Consider the following 21,333-nt stretch of genomic DNA (forward strand, 5'->3'; position numbering starts at 1 on the left):
GTGTGTGTGTGTGTGTGTCTCAATTTGTGTGTGTTCTTGAAGTGGCACCATATGGCTTGGATCCATGTTCAGTAAACATTGCCTACATGGTCTGCTGGGCATCCTGGGGGGCAGACAGATTGACAGTCCAGTCCTTCTGTACACCATCCATCCATCCATCCATCCATCCATCCATCCATCCATCCATCCATCCATCCATCAGTCTCTGGTCCAGTTTCCCCCATCCACCCACCCATCCTCCAACTCCTTCTAACCTTGTCTCCTCCACTCATCCATCCCTTCCTCCCTCCCTTTCTTCTGTCCCTCTGCCCAGACAGATGGGGGGAGGGGGAGGGTGGCAGCTTCATCAATAATTCAGCCCATGTATTAGAGCTAAAACATTACTGTGAAGGAAATGAGAAGGGGAAAATAATGGACAAAATACCAAATGAGCAAGAATGAAAATCCCTGGCCTATTAGTCTGTCGCTGCAGCTCGAGCTCATCAACAAACATGCACAAAACACAGAATCAGCCGATGCCTGAGGGATGCCAGATGAGGAAGGTGAAGGCTGTTCAAGTCTAAGTGTGTGTGTGTGTGTGTGTGTGTGTGTGTGTGTGTGTGTGTGTGTGTGTGTGTGTGTGTGAGAGAGACTTTGTGTGAGAGAGACTTTGTGTGGCCGCCAGGGCTCCCTGTGGTCCCCTGCCTTGGCAGCAGGAATACTAACGGTCGACAGCTGAGGCCTGCGGAGCCGGTTGGGGTAAACGAGACAGACTGGGCCACAGAGTGTCAACAAAGGAGGCGCTGAGAGACACAATAAGAGGTGGCAGAGCACTCAGTAGAGATGAGACAGAGTGGTGATAGGATCCAGGCTGTAATGAGAAATTGTATTAAGATGTGGGTTAACGTCAGAATAAATCAAACTCTGAGATCTTACTCCCTGATTTTGTTCTTTCTTTCTGATTTGTCCCTCAGCAGTGTTAGAATGATCCATCAGTGGGTCTGGATGTATTGCTTAAAATGTATTTGCAATGCATTTCACTTTTTCAATGGGAAAAACCACAGTGATGATGTAGAGGTCTCAAAAACTCACAAAAGCCACATACACTTGCCGTTACACGAACATAGAACTTTTGTTGTTTGGTTCTGATCACGTTTGTGATCATTTAAAACGACAAATATAAAACTGTGGACAGTATTAACTCTCGCAGGTATAAGCCATCATGGAGACTAAACCCAACCTGGATTTGAAGAAGGGCAAACCTGGCTCTTTCACGTGTCCGTGAACTCTGACCGTGCAGGGTTGGCATCATCATCAGTGATGACTTAGAGCTCAGGGGTTGAATTCAAAAATGCCTTTTCTGTGTAATAAGGATTTATTCAATTTGTGGCATTTCAGTCGCACCGTTATCAGAAAATACAGTACAGTGCAGTATTGTAGATGCACTGGCTGTATGTTGTGCAGGATGCTTTAGCGTGCTGAGCAGAACCAGGAAATATGATTTCTCATCAGCTACAGTGGCCAGAGCTTCACATCCCTGCTGCCGGTTGTCAGGCTGATCCAGATGCTCCCCTCTGCTCCGCTGTGGGTTTACTCACTTTTTAATGAGCTACACAAACAACCACCTCATAAATGAGGCTTTGAGGAGTCCACATGTTTCATATCAGGAACACAGCTAATTGAGGCCAATGAAGCAGTGTGAGGGGGTGATTTGTGTTGTTTGTGAAGCTGTAAAGACCATAATCTGCTTTCCAATGTGAACATACACACATATTCTGTACCTATAAGCAGTTACTCCTATAAACCTATAAACTGAGTAGACGTGCCAGTTCTACAAACACTTTCCCTGCTGGTTAATTTAGAAATGCAACTTCAGTGGAAGTGGATTAGTTAGTTAATCTTGATAGAATATCCCAGTTAAACAGAGAATTAGAAAGAATAGGATAATTAAAAAGCCATGCTTCGCTGGCCTTTTAAAAAAACAAACATTTTGTGATTTAAAAATTAAGGTGCTGTTCCTACATTTCCAAGTGCTTATGCCTTTTCATCTTCAGACGATATTCTGGGATTGTTTTTTTTTTTTCATTTCTTTAATGTATGTGTTACACAAGGAACATAATAGGATGGGCTCTTTGGCATAAACTTTAAAAGATGTTGAGTATAGGTTCACAGCTGATGCTAGCAGATTTGTTTAGCATGTTCTATGTATAAACATGTACAGCTCAAACCATTTACAGTTGTTATGAAGGGGGAAATTAGCAATAGAAAGCCACACTATAAAATAAACACTACCGGTCCAAGATTTTTCCTGTTTTTTGTTGAAAATGATGCAGTTTAATGTCTCATTTCAGAGAGTTTAATGTCTCTGAAATGAAAGCATAGAACACAAAACCAAATGGAGTTAAAAATAAAAACATGGAATCAATTTACAGACTGAAATGTATTCTAAACGTTTGACTCAACAAAGGACACGCCTTTGGCAGATATAACAGCTGAGATTAGAAATCAAATATTCTTCAGAAAGCTCTTCCCATATCTGTTGCTGAAGTTCCCACAAATGTGTGGCACTTTTAAATTGCTTTGCTGAACCTGTGGACCAGTTCATCTCTGGGATTGACTGAACCTGTTCTGTTCAGTTCATCCCAAACCAGCTCGATGGGGTCTGGAGACTGTGGTGGACACTCCATGTTTTCAAGCTCATCATCTCGTTCTTTTTTCCTGAGGTAGTTCTGGCAGAGCTTGGACTTATGTTTTGGATCATTATCCTGATGTAGGATGAAGCTCTGACCAACCAGGTGCAGAACCTAGCTGTTTTGGTTCAGGGAGCCTCTCAGTCACCGACCCTGGATCCGGCAAAGCAGCCCCAGACCATCACACATATTTGATGCCACACACTGTGGAACCATCCTTTCGCCTACTCGACGGCATACAAAGATGCGTTATTTTGATTATCATTCATCAGTCCATAATACCTTCTTCGAGTCTTCAGTAGTTTAATGGCGGTGTTTCATGGCCCAGCCAAGCCTCTTTGTCTTATTCTGATGTCAGTGGCTTTCTTGCTGCAACTCATCCTGTCAAACCTGCAGCTTGAAGTCTTCTTTTCACAGTTGAAACTGAGACTTACTGTGACCACTATTAAGCTGTGTCTGAAACTGTTGTCCTGTGAGCCGCCATCACACAAACTGTTAACTCTCAGAAACTTGTCCTCTGATTCAGTCGTGGCTTTGGGTCTGCAGACCTCTTTCTGTCAGAGTTTGTCCCAGTTCCCGAGGGCCTTGTGATGGTGAAGCAAACTGTACTGACTGACACCTTGACTTTATCCAGAAAAAGGTTGGAACACCTGTAGGAATTAGTAGCACCAGCTTTCAAGGCTCGATCAACCTCCACTGCAGCAGAACTGCTTTAAATGGTTATCCCATTTTGTGTTTCCTGAAAAAGGCCTTTTTGTATGATTCTGAAATATACATTATTTTTCAGTTTTGGATAACCTACCTGGCAGTTCACCATTTACCTTTACACCATGACAAGCTCTTCATTGGACTTGAACAACTTGAATTGCAATAAATAACTGGAAAAATTGGGGTTTTCTTTTGAGGATTAGTGTATATAAAAATATATATTTTTCATGGTTAAAAGCGAACACTTTAACATTGGAGTTTATGGAGATTCATTTTAGTTTTTAAGCCTCAAGTGGTGATTAGAGAAATTGCAGTTTTTGGCAAATTTTAACCGATGCAGTTCATTCAGATAAATTGGAACTGTGTTTGTATATTGGAATTTTTTATATACACTACGCCCACATTGAGTTTGAAGCTTCAGAGCTCTGAAGTTATAGTAGCAATATATCAATGGGGTCACGTGCTGGCTCACACACAGAACAGCTTCAGACTTGAGAAAACCTTCTGAGGACGGACCTCTAATTATAGGAACAAGTGAAACAGTAGATGAGCGTTGCTCACAGCCCACCTGCTTCACAGCCTCGTGTCCACAGTTGGCCAGAACCCGCTGAGAGACTTTTTCATGTTTGTGCTCAAACACTGAAGCACTGCCATATGCTGCAGGCATCCATGGACACGCTGGACCACTGGTAGCAGTTAGAGATTTATTTACACGTGAAATGATCACCCTCACAGATTTTTTTTCCATGGGAGTTTGGCTGAGTGTGCATTTGGAGTTTTGAACCTGGTTGTGGGGTTGTTGCATGTCCCTGGCTCTTTGAAGACATGGGAACACTGCAGCAGTAGCAGCGTTTGAAAGTGGCCATGTCTGTCTGTCCGTGGATTGTTTTTTGTGATTGATTTTCATCCAGACTGAAAAATATCAGCAACATTTGCACAGATCAAGTTTTAAAGAAATATTTTTCTCGGGCAGTTTTTCCTGAATACTATGCTGACGGTCTGACTTACATAAAGTGTCACAGAGAAGTAAACAATTACAGTTTGAGTGGAATGTTGGTTCACTAATGGCTACTACTGTAGTTAGTTCAGCAAGAGTAGGGATGGGTATTGATAAGATTTTCACGATTCCGATTCCATTTTCGATTCTGTTTCACGATTCGATTCTTTATCGATTCTTTTTAAAAAAGGAGAACACTAAGGTCGATTAGCTCAGAACTTTGTTTTATATCTTCTCTTTGAATAAGATAGAAATTTAGGAGTAACATGGCCTTACAAACCCAGCAGTGAGATCTTAAGAGATCCAGCCTATGGCTCTTCAATGGGGCGTCACAGGGTCCCCAGGAAAAAATATTGTAAATGTAAAATAATAAAATAAATATTCTTCTGTAGCAATAACAAAGTATAACATGTAGCAATTACACAAGAATACCCAGTAATGTCCCTGCCTACAATTAAACACATTCACTTACTGAAAATCATCTGCTGTGGCAAACGGCTGCAAGCCCTATTCGTAGTGTTTCCTCCCTTAAATTAAATATCTACTATTCAAGTGTTGCAAGTTGTCCTGTTGTCATCTGTTCTCATAAAGTATAACCAAACTTTTGAGCGTTTGAGCCGCTTACGCGCCGTGTTTCCTGCCAGGTAAATGACGCTCCGCAACGTGGTGACGTCATTCGGGGCGACTGGAATCGATAAGGGAATCGTTTGCAAAAATGGCAAACAATTCCAAGGAACTGAAACAGTGGGAACCGGTTCTCAACAAGAACCGGGTTTCGATACCCATCCCTAAGCAAGAGTCAAAGTCAGACAGACCAACTGACCTGAATTCCAGGGAACGTCACCTGATGGCTCAGCTGATGTCCTGCTCCAAGCCAGTTTGCAATATATTTTCTCCCCAGCACATCCATGTTGTGTAATGCTTCACTTAAAATGTTGTGTCCATTTTCCCTGATTCCCACTCTGATAATTTAGCAGCTCCATGTACACAGAAGGGCGTATATGTGCATGCTGTCAGCTGTGCCACATTTGCACACAGAAGGAAGACGAGGTCCCAGAACACAGTCCTGCCATCCATATCACTTTTTTTTGACTAATGTGTTCCTGACAAAACCAAGATGATACTTGCTAGGCATCAGCAAGTTAGTATCAGGCTTCTAAATATGCTGATGTCTGCATTTACCTTTGCAGCACTATGGTGCACACTCACTATTCTGGTGAATGGGCCGATGTGCCCAGAGCCAGGCCCTCAGTCAGCCTGTGTTTTACTTTTTGAGTTAATAAAGGATTGTTGACATATCAGCATTATTCAAATGGACTGGATCTTAAATCCAGTCATTCTTAGCTGGATATAAATTATGCAAATGACAGGCAGAACTATGGAAAAGTGTTGTTGAGTTATACTTGAAGCTACCATATAAGATCAACTTCACTCTGAGGTACAACAAAGGTGTGTTGATAGTTAAAGACACAACATTTCATGAACCTGAAATTAAAGGCAAGACAAAGATTACAATCTAAGCAAAGACATCCCACCTCCTCCAGCATCTCCTATGGAGTTATTCCAAGGCCAGATGGGATATTTAATCACCCTGGTGTCTTTGGGTTTGTTTTTTTGGCGGGGGTCTGCTCCAGGGTCTGCTTCCAATGCAATGACCTCCTGATCACTAGTATGCTTTTAGGCAGCTTCCTGTCCGAATTCCTGGCTCAGGGGTACCGCAGAAAGAGTGGCCTGATTTTTTCACATTGCTGCTACTTTGTTGGAGAACCTGTGTTTCTCATTTTTATCTAAATAGAACTTTTGTATATAAAAAGTGTTCAACATGCAAGATCTTCATGCTTTTTCGTTAAACTATAGCCCAGAGAAACGCAGTGCCATCTCCATTCTACAACTCAAGGTCATGAATAGCTTCTTACAAGCCCAGTGTGCTGGGCTGCACTAAACTGAACATTACATTAGTATGTTTTTCTGACTGCTGTGGTAGCTAGCTAATGTCTGCTGATTGTGTGTGTTTATTTTCTGGGGAGTGCTGCGCAGTAACAGCTGCCGAGATAATGACGTGTGAGGAGTGAAGCAATGTGACAATGGAGCTGGAGGAATGTCGCAGGCATCCCGAGCAGACTGTTTGCCTCTCCCCAGTGAGCTGTTCCACCCAGCGCCTCGCCACAGCACCGGGATCAGTGTGTGCGTGTTTGTGTGTTTCACTTGGTCGTGGGTTTTTGAAGGTTGCAGATGGTCCTTTGAAGTCTGATAGATGAATCCAAACGACTGGTGTTTGTGTGCTTTTCAATCCAAACCTGAAACCAAACTGAATTTTTGCATTGGTAATGACCGGACTGGTTTCATGTAGGCAGCTACCATGCAGAGACTCATTACAGTCCACTTTGTGTTGGGAAATGAACTGATATGATGGCAGGTGGTGCAGGCGCACACATGAACATAAAAGAATTAGGGATCTAACAGAGGCACAGAGTTTTCTGTAAAACCATTCGTGATATCAAATCCTTCCAATAAAGTGTATATGTTTAAAGAATTATTAAGTGAAGTACATAAAAGAATGTCATTTTCGGGAGGGTGGATTTCCTAATATGTCCGCTTACCTTATAAAACATGACTGCAGTGCTGTTCACAGGAGCTCTGCTCTGCTTTCAAGGAGCTGCCTTAGAGCAGCAAGTGAAAGTGGTGCAGTGGTTCTCCAGGATTTCTGGAGGTCTGTCAAAGTATTCCTTTGGATACTGGCTGCTTCTTCCCTCATTATCAGCCCAGTTCTTGTATCTGACCACTTCTAGAGGAATCTCCAGCCCACTTAAGTTTAACGTAGGCTCTGTGTGGCATCCTCACATAACTGACAACTTAGCAAAGAGCTAATTTTATCAGCCAATGACAAAAATACATAATTTATTCACATATCTTTAATTGAATCTATAGCAACATAACACAGTTTGACAGGCACAAACTAAAGTTTTTACACCAACAAGGTGATTCCTAAAGGAGTACTAGCTGAAAACGTGACATATCTTAGGAAACTGGAAGTGGCAGGCGAAGAGTAACTCAAGGTCATGTCTTTAAGAATTAAGGAAAAAATCCAGCAAAGACCTGACACAAGACCCGAGAGATTCATCTGGCCCTTCGGTAATCCATATAGTCACGAGGTTCAATGAATCCTCATTAGAAATTGTCAGTGTAAAGGTTGTTATCAAGAGGCGTTCTTGAGGAAGGGAAACAGGGAGATGAGGTAGGCCAATTTACACAAGAACTGGAATGAAAATCATTGGCAGCAGGTTGAATCCAGATTTTTGGTTCAAATTGTTATTATGCATGGAAGAAGTCAGGAGGTACAACAGTGAGTGTGTCATGCGTCGCGGCCCGCGTGCACAAAAGGATCCAAACGCAGACTCAAGCGCTAGCAGAAAATGACACTTTATTATAACAACAAAAGGCGACCCGGGAAAACCAAAGGAGCAAAACGAAGAACTAAAAAACCCGGGGAAACAATGACGCGAGGAAGCCGGAATCGGGACCGTGGGAGGCTGCAACAGAAAGGGGAGAAGATTACTAGGGAGCCGGGAAGCGGAGGAAACACATTAAAACTGAGTTAGACCAGTTGGCTTACGATTAGAGCGGGACCGTGGGAGCTCGGGAGGGAAGTCCGTGAGAAGGAAATCCGCCGAGGTAGTGGATGGGCCAGATGATGTACCGGGTGATCCAATTGAGCAGGAGGACAGGCAGGTGGCAGACGCTGAACGCCGGATCGAAACCTAGACACAAGTAGGCAGATTTAACACAGCTCCAACAAGATATGAATGCAACGCTTTCGCGGGAGTCTAGTTATCACAGAGAGGTGATTAACAGACTGGCGTGGAGCATCCGTCAGCGGTGGGTTAAGTAGCTCTTCAGGTAATCACCCCGATGGAGAGCAGGTGTGCCGGTGATGGCCCAGCCTGGGGGTGTGGCTACCCGCGCATCACACATTCCACACACAGGACCACGGACCATGACAGAGTGTGTGCCATGGTTTAAGGCTGCAGTTCAACCAGTGGTGTTGGTAGTCTTGTCAAAATTGATGGAACTATGATCATTAAAAAGCACCATCAGATTTTAATGCTCTTTGATATACCATCTGGAAAGTGTTTGACAACTTCAATGATCCCAAACACACGATCAGTGCAGCAAAAGGATACCTGGATAAAAAAGGACACAATGCAATTCTATCATTCGATCGAGCTTCCCAGAGCCTGAACCGCAACCTTGTTGAAGAAGTGTGTCCTGGAGACGTATTCCTGAAGACTACTTAAAGAAATTCCAAGAAAGCTTGTCTAAAAGAGTTCATGCTATGTTAAAGGTACTCTCACCAACTATTGCCTTTATATATTGTACTTCCATGTGTGTTTGCACATGTTTCAATAGTGCTTCAAAGTGCTGCAGAACTGATGTCTAGATATTTGCACTGAGCAGGAGATGCTCTGTATCTCATTGTACATCTGTATAGTGACAATAAAGGCATTTTATTCTATTCTATTCAGTAAATCCTGGCACCTCGTTCCCATTATCCTACCAAAATCTTAACCAATGAGGGTTTGCTCAGACCGCACAGTTCGGTAGCTTGCTGCAAATATACAACACGCAGAAACGGAAGATCATAGTATCTGTCAGATAATTCCTTTAAAAGTGTTTCAAAAGTCTCCACCAACAGTAACAAATTTGCGACATGCAGGTCAGTGACTCTGAAGTTTAGCAGACAGATATCAGGATGCTCAGGATCAGAACTCCATGGTGGAAGTTGGGCATTTTAACACGGAGCCAAGCTTGAAGTGGACACAGGACAAACTGCAGGCCTCTGTTCAAACGACTGTGCGCACTGCATTACAACTACACGGGAGAGAGGAGGCTCTGCTTGTGATGAGAAGCAGGATGACAGCTTTATATGAATGGGTTCAGAGTAGGTTAAACATTCATTGAGTAGACCTGTGTTATATGTGTGTCTGCGGTCTGATGGCAGGATGTCTACATTTAAATGAGCAACAAACGCTGCATTTTGTTGTGTTTGTCTTTTCCTCAGTGGAATTATCTCTGCCAGTATTTGAAGTAGCTGCTGGCAGCATGTCGTAAATCTTTTAATCTGCTGAATTTTAAAGGAGTTGGAGGAGGAGAAGCAGGCGGAAGCTACAAACCGCCTTTAAAATTCAAGTGAACTTCAAAAGGTGAAACAGTGGGCTGATTACCCCCCGGGGACAGAGACTATTTTAATCCTTCCCTGGCTTGCTTGTTTATTCTGTTTTCTCTCCCAGTTTCCAGCCCAGCTCTTCTACCATATGTTTGATGACCCCTAGTGTTGTGTGAGATAGTGATGTATAATTCACCGCTGACCTTCATCCAGGTCACAGCCTGGACAGGCTAGCAGGTCAGCTGTGGCATGACTGAAGATGAAGGTGGCTGAAGGTCCATGTGCGTATGTGTGTTTGATATCCCAGGTCAGGGCTCTGAAGTGCTCCACTGCAATGAGATTCATGGGGTTTTAAAGGGGAAGGTCAGGTGTTGCTCAAGATGTCAGAACAGTCCGAAAACAGCAACCGAACTGCTTTAGATTGTGGGATATCGCTCTGTCACAAAGGAAGATTCTTCATATACACTGTGGTCACGATCAAGAGAACTAAAATGCATCTGCAGACACATAGATGACTGTGAGGCTGTTAACATTGTAAAAATCACTATTGAATTATTGCCCATGCAAGTGAGTGAGCAAGTGATGAAACATTCTGGTCGCCTCCAAAGTGTCTGTGGGTGGAAAACTGCACCGAATTCTGTTAGTGAGAAGTGAGACGGAGGAGGAACAGCTGATTAGGATCTTGCTCATTACACAATCTCGTTGCTGGGATTGAATTAAGTTTATTTGGTGTATTCTGCCTAATTGATCATTGCGCTTGAGTCGTGATGATGTTGCAAAGCTGAAAATCAGTGTGCGAGTCCGTGGGGGAGCTAGAATAAAATCATTTGTGTGAAAACAAACTAATGATGGTAAATCGAGGTGTTGAATCCTGTCCTGATTCAAGCAAAGAGCAGCTCCAGACAGCACAGCGACATATAATCGCTATGTGGATAGTGGAAGGCGATACGTGGCATGTTTGCTCATCTGCAGGAGGTCGTTTCTCTGGTGCTTAGCGATGCTTTGCTGCCATTCCACGTCTCGCTGCACAATCCACACAGAGAGGGGTTTGGTTAACGCAACTTTCTCACCCGCAAGACATCAGGGAAAAGTTGCTCACCTCCTCCTACACGATTGAAAAAGACTTCTACCTCATTTAAACTCACTCCATGTTCCAGTTGCCTGCTTCCCGTTGGTATGTGGTTAGTATAGGCTAGCCTGGAGACCCTGACTGGATGCATAGCCTGGTCAGGCCAAAGACAGTAGTGTTATCACTACACCATTCAGCTACACTACTCCCATACCCAGAGCTACCCAGTGCCTCCCAGACGAGGTCACACAGTGGGAGGTGAAACACAGGCAAAGCAGCATATCTGACCATCAGACGCCAGCCAGGCTTTAAACATGTTTGTTTGTAAAGTTGGGCATTTAAACAGTCCACTCATGTCTGTAGCCAGCCTCAGGTGGCCATGAGAAGAACTGCAGTTTTGTGAGAGCTTCATTAATCTATAAGAACAGAAGGTGCCCTGCAAGAAAACAGCTGTCACAGATCAAAGTTTCCCAATAATGCTGACAAAGCTTCTGTACAGCTGCAGCTGCATTACTTAACCCATACAGAACCCGCACCGGGTTTACCCCATGTTGTTTTGTTTCAGATTGATGACAGGCATGCTGGGAACTGTAGGAAACCAAACAGTTGGGTTTTCTTTTGTTCCTGCTCCGCGTTACAAACAGGCCATCCTCCTACTACTGCACCTTCTCTTACGATGAGTAGATATTATCTCGATTCACGCCTCCACGACGCCGCCCCCCACGTACACACATACGCAGGATTCCTGCAGTGGATATGATAGCCTCTCAGTGTGAGCAGCCCGATGCTGTCTATCCTGTGTTAGAACAGTGTGTGGAAATTATAGAGCTTGGCCACGATGAATGTCAGCTGAAACTCCTTTCTCCTGTGGGTGTTCTGACACAAGGAAATGTTAAATACCCCCCTTCCTGCTCTCATTTACTCGCCCCTCTGCCCCGCTTCCTCCCACACACAGGGGACTAACAGCAGGGCAGGAAGTCCTTTATTTTACTAAGCTAAATGCTTTAATTAAGCTCTCAGACCACTTGGGATGAGACAAAGAGGTAATGCCATCAGCCTCATTAAAGCTCACTGCATCTGCACTCTAGCATTAGCCGCCATGTGAGGACTGGGTTTGTGTCGCTGCATAGATAAATGTTAGAAAGGGACCTTTGACCTAAACTGGAGAAGCTTGTGCATCTATTCCTAAATCCCCTTTTTTAAAATGTAGTACTTTTCGTGTTTAACCATAGCCTGGTGCCAAACGTACACGATCATGTGTGATTCACAGGACAAAAGAGTTCATATGACTGATATTCATGTTTCTTGGTGAAACGTCAAAGGTCGTCCATCATAATTTCTATTTGAAAAGGCAATCTGGGGTTTGTCACAGCTGAATGTACAGAAGTCAGAGTAGAGACAGGTCTGACAAGAGGAGCTGTTTGTATGATGGCTTCAGTGAGTCTACAGGAAGCAAAGGGAATTGGAAGCTCACAAGATTTTAATGAGGCAATGTTTCAGCCTTCAAGATCTTCATTAGGGAAACATTAAACATTAATGATCTACAATTAACTTCTTCTCTGTAAAATATTGCCTCAACATTTGTTGGTAAAAAATGGTCCTGTGGGTTTTGTGACGGCGCTTTAGTGATCGATTGGACGTCTGGTGCATCCTGATCAGTGTCCTATATCAATCTTGACTTGGACTTTGAGGGTTTGGAGGCTCTTTGTCAAGTTCCTGAGCAGTTGTTTCATTTGGATGGGGCACGGTGTCCTGTTTGACTGTGGACCAGTAAGTCCATCAAGGAATGAAAAAAAGCCACTGCTTGTAATTAATGTAGTGATATTCATCTGCACATTCAGGTCCAACGTACTACTGGTGGTGTAAAATTCCTCTTATTACTTCCTGTTTACCAAATTGTTGTCCTATGGTCACATGTTGAAAACTCATTCTCTAATCTTTCATTTTCTTACTTCTCTTGTTTAAGTTGGTTTGATGACGATCTTTCTCCACACAGGACCTTGAAAGCTTGACTTTTATTGCAAACTCTATATCTTCCTGTCTGTATAACACATGTCAGCAGCTGCAGGGAGTGTGACTGCTGGCTCCAGCTGTATGCTTTGTTTTGCTGAAGGTCACTCAATGATAATGCTTTCTCAGACTGACTTGTTTTGTTGCTTCCCCCCCCCAGGCCTGGCCAGGGCCAAGTCGGTCCCCAGCCATACCTACTCCAACGAGGTGGTGACCCTGTGGTACCGGCCTCCAGATGTCCTGCTGGGATCCACAGACTACTCCACCTGCCTGGACATGTGGTGGGTACTCCTAACATCTAACCCCGTGTGTGTAATTTATCCGTGATTTATTCACATAGAAACCTTCAAGATATAGATCAGGGAACCCAATTCATGAAGCAGACAAAAACCAATTAAAACACTCTTACTGGTGGCTTATCCTAACCCGAGGCCATGCTCCCTTCAGTGCAGTTTTGTTTTCATGACTCCCCAGCATCCACACTCCCAGTTTGGATCAGTTGCTGGTGAGACACACACATTTACTTTATACACTGACAGAACTGCTGCAGATGTGAATGAAACAACTGAAATGTAATAATCGAACTCTTCACGTCTCGAGCCTGAGCAGACTTGCTATCCCACAGTGAGAAAAACTGTAGCAGGGCTGAAATATTTTCTGCAGCAGTTTTTTTTCTCGACTTTCTCCTCAGTCTTTGTTAAAGATGGTTTGAACTGCCTTGTTTAACTAAGGTACAGAATGTCAGCACGTTTGATGGTAGCTACCAGTTTGTAATTTGTCAGTTACTTTTTAAAGACGTCCGTCCTTTTGGATGTGAAATATGAATCAAATGCAAAACTGACATAAACTTGCATCAATGGTTGCTGTGGTTTCAAGAACAAGTCCAGTTATTCTTCTTTCATTTAAATCGACTTTTTCTATCTTTGTAATGAGCAGAACCATTTTGGACCAGACTGTAAACGTCTTTATTTTGTTGCTGATGACACATTTGGCTTCGTTTTTCAGCCCCAGAGACTGCTGCTTTGAAAAAACTCAGATGATACAGGCCCTCCAATGTACAGTTGACATTTGCATTTTTTCTTTAGGGAAAAGGCTTTGTTTTACTTTTACTTCTGCCCTAGATTATAACACCTACTCTCACAAAAGCCCAACTCCTTCTCAGAGTTACCAGCAAGTATAAGTCAGCTTAGCATCATTAATGTTATTTTAATGGGTTATTTTTGAGGAATATGACAACATTTCTGTATATAATGTTTGCACTCGGTTTTAGGGGTGAAAAAGCATGTTGCATGTTGGAATGTGAGGAATAAGAGAGCTGTAGGCTGTCCCATTGTGGACCTGGTCTTAGGTGAGCCGCGGTGACCCCCTCTGTCTGGACACACAGTCAGCAGGGAAATCCCAAGAACCCTGTTTTGCAGCGTCCAATTAAAGAGCAGCCAGAGTGTAGGGGTCCGAAAGATAGCGCGCTAGTGTGTCAGTTTCAAGGGCGTTTGAAGGTGGGCAAATCCACTGGGTCTTCTATTCCAATGAGACTCACTCTGTGCCACGCTCGCATACACTCACCTCCGGTCACTTAGAAAGCAGTCATCCGTGAAGAACCACTCCTTGAAGGACCAAAAGGTTGTCCAGATCTGTCTTCCTGCCAGAAGAAGCATCCATCATGAGTTGCTGTAGCTGAGAGGCTGTGAGGAGTGAGGATGTGATGAAGAGCGGGCGAGGAATGGCTCTATTGTTACCTTCCTTGGCTCCTAAGCACTTCACAGAGCAGCAGTTCTCTCTGTCTCTCTTTCACACACACACACACACACACACACACACACACACACACACACACACACACACACACACATGCATGGACCTGACAATCAGAGTCGACGAATGGATCAGTCAACTGTGACCGTGGTTTAGTTATCTCATGGTGCACTACAAGCCAGCTCCATCTGAGAGGACAAGGCTGCTCGTGATGTTTGTTTATCTGTTTATCTTAAAAAACACAGAAATCTTCAAGTGTTTGAAAGTAAAGCAAAGTATTGATACACTATAGTTTAATATCCTGGAATGTTTCCAATGTTTCCACCTGAACATTTCAGATACAGAGTCTTCTTGATAAGTAAGCTCATCATCGTTTGCAGTGACATGTGTTTGGCCAAGGCTCCAGTTCCCAGTGTGTTAAATGATTGTAGTCCCCTGTGCTTTCCTAATTAGCTGTGAAAGAGTTTGAGGCTATGATGCAAAGGAGCATGCTTAATTGCAACTTGCTTTCACAATTTCCAGTCAGGCTGCAAAATACTTTATGGCCTTAATAAACTTGTAGATGTAGTTGTGTATAGAGACGTGCACCCTGTGCACATGTCAAGCCAAAGAGCCAGTTGCATTTCCACAGCACCTGCTAGCTAACAAAGTGCAACACACACAAATGAATGTGTGACTGGCCCGTGTTTGTACCAAGTGTCCAGAGAGAGAGAATTTTGAGTGTTAGACAGAGAACAGAGGCTTCAGAAAGTCTCTGAACTTAAAAGCAGGGTGCAAGTGCAGCACAGTATGTTTGTTCGAGACAAATGTCAGAGTGATGGATCTGTTAGAGGTGACTTTTTTCTGTGCAGTTTCATGCCACAAGGCTTAGCAGCACAGTACAGGTAAACAGCGTGATCAGAGATCTTTGGCTTTTGTTAAAAATAAAAAAGAAACTTCTTACACAACCTTTTACATTAAATCATTTTTTGCTTGTATCAGGATATAAACAGGGTGTATATTATTAAAAGACATTTACTTTCAGTAACTTTACAGGCATACTGCAGCATGTGAGTAGGCTGCATAGTGAGATTCCTGGCCCTTCCTGTCACCTCGATGTTACCCGACCTAGAGGATAATAAGGGTATGCTTAGCTTTGCTGATTTCTCATGAGCTGTATGCAGCCCCACATTCTAACACACGTTGGGCTTTGGCTCTATATTTTATGATCCAGGGTTCATAGCCAGGTTTGCATCTCAGCAGGTGGCTGTGGGCCTCCTTCAGGGCCATGAGGTGGGCCTGAAGGAGGAGACTGTGCGAGGACTTGTACTTGTGCCTCATTGACTCTGTGACAAAAAGATTTCTTTTCACTTTTACTGAAACTCTCCTATTACAGCACCTACTTTAATCAAAGAAATAGCTGTGCCCACAGGCCATTTGAAGGACTTGCACATGATGGTGGATGAAAAAAATAATAATTTTGATGTCAACACTGACTGGATATGAAAACTGGTCAGCCAGAGACAGTTCTTCAAGGTTATGGGCCGTTACCAATGACAAGTTACTCCTGAAAATGTCTATTTAAAATCACAAAAACAGGCGAGGGCCGAATTGAACGAGCTCAGTCCCCGTTATTCATTTCACTCTGAGGGCGCCCCCTTTGTATCATACCAGAACCATCGCAGTTAAAGATGACGATTTGTTCTAATTTATATTTAGTGACATAGCTAATATATATGAGTGTAGGTGTGTGAGTGTGTACTATTGAATATTGAAATATATTACAGAAGCCTAGCTGTTGTTTTAAATCTAAACCAGCTAATGTTTGTCATGTATGTACTTGAAATGAAATGAAATTCTACCTCAGGATCAATGAAGTCCATCCAACCCAAAATCCAGGCTGTGGAAATGTGTCTTGCAGTGCGACGCTTCACGTATTTGTTTGTCTGCTTTCCCGTCACATCATGAATCACCTCTCAGGCATATCTGTTGATTTACTGTCTTTGAATAAAGAGCCCAATATTTACTGAGGCTAATTTACTGTGTACTATAACTCAAAGGGTGCAGTCCACTCCAGTGACTGATTTAACTACAGCTCCAGTCACAGCACCTCTAACACTGTCTAATTACAGTAACAGCAGTGATAAAACACCACACTGCAGACTCATAGTCAGACGAAAATAAATGCGGAAACAGAATCAAGAAGAGGGAGGCGCCATGTTTCGATATACACATACGTGTAAACGCATGTATGTATTTTTCTTCATTTTTGCTGCTCTTAATTTGTACTGTCCACTTTCTGCTGTGACCAAGCACATTTCCCACCTGTGGGACTAATAAAAGTGTATCTTACCTTATGTAGATATTTATAGCATAAAGGCAGTGTTACACTTTGTATAAAGAGTCAGTTGCATGCCTGCACCACTTGTTCTACATAAAAAACTGTGAAAGGAAATGACTGTACCGTATCTTCCACACTATAAGGTGCACTTAAAATCCTTTAATCTTCTCAAAAATCGGCAGTGCGCCTTATGCATGAATTCTGGTTGTGCTTACTGACCTCGAACCGATTTTATGTGGTACATGGTGCTCAAAAATCTGTCAAAAATGTTTTGGTACGACTTTGGTAAACTATGAAGCCGCACCGCTTGATGGATTATCGGAGCATTACGGAGCCTCGCGGAGTAAGCTGGGTCCTAAACTCCGTCGGCTCAGGTCCCAAAGTCAAACGAACACTGCAGCATCACTGAGGGATAAAAACTGTTTAAATTCTTTAATCTTTAATAAAATTATCAACGTTGCTGCTTTATCGGGTGTAACTATGAAGTTTAACATCCAGGCATCCATGAAAACAGAATTTATTAAATTGAACGGAGTTAGAAGTTAGCAGGAGGTTAGCTCGCTGGTTTCCACCTAAGCATGATCTAAGCTGTGTCCCAAAACGTAGGCTGCATCCTTCGGAGGACTCAGCCTTCACAGTCTACTGCGAGGCTGTGAAATGGGACGGTCTAGCCTTCAGATTAGCATCACCGCTGTCTCGGTGGAGTTGCGGGGGTCTGAAAACGATGAAGCCGGGAGTCTGCTGCTCTCGCCGGGTCGAGTGACCGTTGTACCCCCCGGCTAGCTATCGAGCTGGTGGATAACAGACGTCTCCAAAACGTCAGCGCACTTTTGAAAATATACGATGTCTTGATAACCAAGCAGATATTTGAAGTTTACACAGCTACTTTCTCGCCTGAAAATATGTTAAAAGTTTATTTTGTGACCCAGGAAGATTAATAAGAGTAATATTAAAACTTAGTAGCGGCCGCCATTGTTGGAAACTGGGCTGCGCTATGAATTCTGGGATATGGTGTGCCAAGAAGGACACACCCGAGCCATCCTTCAAATTCGGGGAAATGAAGGACGCATTTGTCGGCCGCATTTGAAGGAGTCGACGCATTGGAACAGCCTTTGTCGCCTGGCTGTGACGTAATCGGCCTTCAAATGCGGCCTCCAGAGGATGCAGCCGACGTTTTGGGACACAGCTATAGCATGTTCTGACTGAGAGAGTGAAAAATATTACAAACTCCTGATGGAGTGACAGACACAAACCTGATTTAGAAGGCTAAAGGAAACATTATGCAGGTTTACATTGAGAACTGGTAAGAGTGGGCTTCAGTTTCTAATAGTGGGCATTATTTAGCAAAGTGCACAAAGCTGATATTGTCACAACAGGTTTTATGTATATCCTTAAAGATTATCCTTGATGAAGGTCCTGATACTCACAGGGCTCAGTGTTGTTGTTCTTGACTTGTATGCATTCATTATTAGCATTTTTGTACCTTGACAGCGTTTCCTCAATAAAACCAATAAATAACGTGATCGAATCACATTTTCCTTAGCAGCCTATTTCCTGTTACCTGTGTGAAGAATGGAGACATCATTTCTAGCTGGAGGGTCAGTAACTTTGCCAGAACTTTAGAGCTAATAACCTGTCAGGCCTTTGTTGACAACATCATCCAATTTCAGACAAAATGACAGGAATGAATCAAACTGAGAGGAAGGTATAACTACACAGATGAAAATTGTTTTGTGTTATTCTTTTTTCTTTAAGCTGACCTTTGCCCGTATCACATATGCACCTCAGGCAGCAGAATAGTTCTCTACGCTCCAGCAGAAATACTGGATGCTGAGGTTATAGCTCTGTCATGGAGATGAAGCATTTTCATTCCGTAAAATGGAAGGAATGGAGAAGTTTTTGAGGGATGAATTTCAGGTAATCTCTCTCTCTCTCCTTGCATTGAGAAGGAGTGTGCACTGAGCCACGAAGCGAATCTGTCAGAAAAATAGCTCTTTGACAAATGAGCATCGACAGCACAGACACACACACACTCACACACACTCACACACACACTCTCACACACACACACACACCTTGGCCGTTCTCCCTCCATACTGAAGTGGTCTTGATATTTTAAGATTTCCAACCTACATTCACAGTCTAACAGCCCTCTGGAAGAAAAGAAATCAATACAGCCTCAGAATGACTTTCACTGTGAGGCTTGTTGGGGTGATTAAACAGTTAGTGTTTTGCAGACTGTAATTAGATGTGAACAAAGGACGGACCGGTCAAATACAACATTTTCCAGTGATGCTTTATTCCAATGTGTTTTTATTTTAGGCGGCACCTGTGAAAGGCTTAAGGACATTGAGAAGAAATACAGGATTTATAATTAGTGTTATTTTCTCCTCCAGGGGAGTGGGCTGCATTTTCATTGAGATGATCCAAGGAGTGGCTGCATTTCCTGGGATGAAGGACATCCAAGACCAGCTGGAGAGGATATTCCTGGTGAGTGACTGCTAAAGTGAATTTGGAATAGCTCTTCTCAGGCCACTGCAGCTCAGGGCTACGGTCAGAACCGTGACACGACCAATCTTTGATTTTCATCCGATCTACTGTGGATGCACTTTTTTTGCAGTCGCTGCATGGATCATAGCCCTGAACATATATAATAAATTATTATTATTTTGTATGAACTTGTGAGTGAACTAGTTGGTTACTCAATAACTGTAAGCCTGAGTTAGCAAAGTGACCCCAAACAATGATGACTCCTCCACCATGCTTGATAAGCTAGATGGGGCTTTGGTGTCTTTTCCCCCTGTATGTATGTTGGTGTACGCGTTGCTGAAAGGTTCATTTTTGGACTAAAGGACTGATGTGTGTTATAGAAAGGAAAGTTGCTACGTATGTTTTGTCCATTTAAGTTGATTTGAGGGTCCTCAGCTGTGTTAGTGACAGATGGGGTTCTTGGGTTCTAAGAATCTCTCTTTTTGTACCAATCAACATGCACGGGCTTTCACTGCAGTTTATTATAAACTGAGGAATACTGAGCCTGGGAGCAGGACAAGAAACAGCTTCTGACAAACATGAATGACCAGAGCTGTGGCCTCACAGGACAGAAACAGTGTGCTTCTGTCCTTTTCAGCACTTTCTCCGTTGTTACACTTATTCAGACAAACTGTGTAATCTATGTATACAAAGTGACAACACACACATGCATGGCTGAAAGTGAACAGTCTGTCAGGTCTCCAGTATCATACATGGATATCATACATGGTGCAGTGCTGCTGTAGTTGCAGCAGCCTTAACAGACCATGCAGCCCTGTGTCAACAGACCCTCACATTTAGAAAATGTTGGCGTCTTCTTTTCAGATTCTGCTTCATGCTGACATGATTACACTGTTCCTGTAGAGCCACAGTCATGCTAGTGCTCTCTTATTCTAGTGCATGTCAGAGGTGCTGTGCTGGGTCCATAATGGTGACAGAGGAGACAGTGAGAGCAGATAACTTTTGCTTTGTGACACGATGTGTTATCCTGCTGAAAGGCAGCATTAAAAGATGCTAAACCACGTCCACAGACAGCTACACACAGTCCGTAGTGTTGCTCACACCTTGGTTTCTGCTATTAATGGCCCACCAGTGTGCCAAGCAAACATTTCCCACACCATTACACCACCAGGAGAGGCTTGGACTGTTGACGAAGACACGTTGGCCCCTTGGATTCATGCTTTTGGCACCAAATTGTGAGTCTACCATCTGCTGCTTCAGCAGAAATGTAGACTCATCAGACCAAACTACACCTTTCATTTGGTAGTGGCGAGTCTGTGCCCACTGTAGCGTCACATTTCTGTTACTGGCAATAAGTAGCCTGTATCTGCAAGCATTTTCACGCCATGATTAGCTAATTGCATGAATAAATGGACCATTCTTTGCTTTCTAAACACTGAGTACTGGTTTAAAGTTACAGTAATACTGTAACTTTAAACCAGTACTACTGGTAATACTGAAATATTAGAACTGAAATCATAGAACTTTGCACGACCCACAGTGCTGACCAGGTGTGTCCATCTATGGCTAGGGTGCATTTTAAACTGGACTTCCTCCAGCTGGATAGCACGCAGGACGCAGGGAAAGCGAGTTAACGATAAAAACTATTAAAAAAAAAACAATATTAAAAAAAAAACAAAAACCCTGAAAACCATCAATTTCACACCCAGGCCTCAACTCTTGTGGCCCAGTTTCAAACGACCGGGCTGCAAGAGTTGCATCTACCAGCGCTGATGCTGATGTGGACGCGTTCTGCCTGCCTACATTTGACAGGTTTGAGAACAGATTTGTGTATATGTAATATTTCCAGCCAACACACTCCCGAGCCGTAATATTTTACACTAGGTGACAAATCGTCAACATGTCATGCTTCCGGGCGCCCAACACCTTCCTAAATGATGAGATCGGAAAAATGAGGAAACATGAGAACTGTTTGGAATCAATCCACACATGTTCATTCATCTTCCTCAAATGTTTTTGTAAAACACTGTTTCACGTCATTAAAGTGCTGGTTAAGGTTAGGCATAAGGTTATGGTTAGGCAGGGCTCTAGACTAACTTTTTGCCATGGGCGTACCGGTACGAAAGTTAGGCGCACACAAATTTTCTAATAATT

General features: G+C 43.2%; 1 protein-coding gene across 4 annotated transcripts in view; it reads left to right on the forward strand.

The window, feature by feature from the left end:
* The window catches only part of cdk14 (cyclin dependent kinase 14), a 227,950-nt gene that overhangs the window by 113,828 nt on the left and 92,789 nt on the right, over positions 1 to 21,333 (forward strand). For all 4 annotated transcript variants that reach the window (XM_005745728.2, XM_005745731.2, XM_005745729.2 and 1 more), the window contains 2 exons: positions 12,778 to 12,898; positions 19,086 to 19,179. In XM_005745728.2, the coding sequence (XP_005745785.1) occupies positions 12,778 to 12,898; positions 19,086 to 19,179 (215 nt within the window). The remainder of the gene's footprint in view (positions 1 to 12,777; positions 12,899 to 19,085; positions 19,180 to 21,333) is intronic.

This window comes from Pundamilia nyererei, unplaced genomic scaffold, assembly GCF_000239375.1.
Source record: "Pundamilia nyererei isolate P.nyererei 1_Seehausen unplaced genomic scaffold, PunNye1.0 scaffold00164, whole genome shotgun sequence".
Classification (NCBI taxonomy): Eukaryota; Metazoa; Chordata; class Actinopteri; order Cichliformes; family Cichlidae; genus Pundamilia; species Pundamilia nyererei.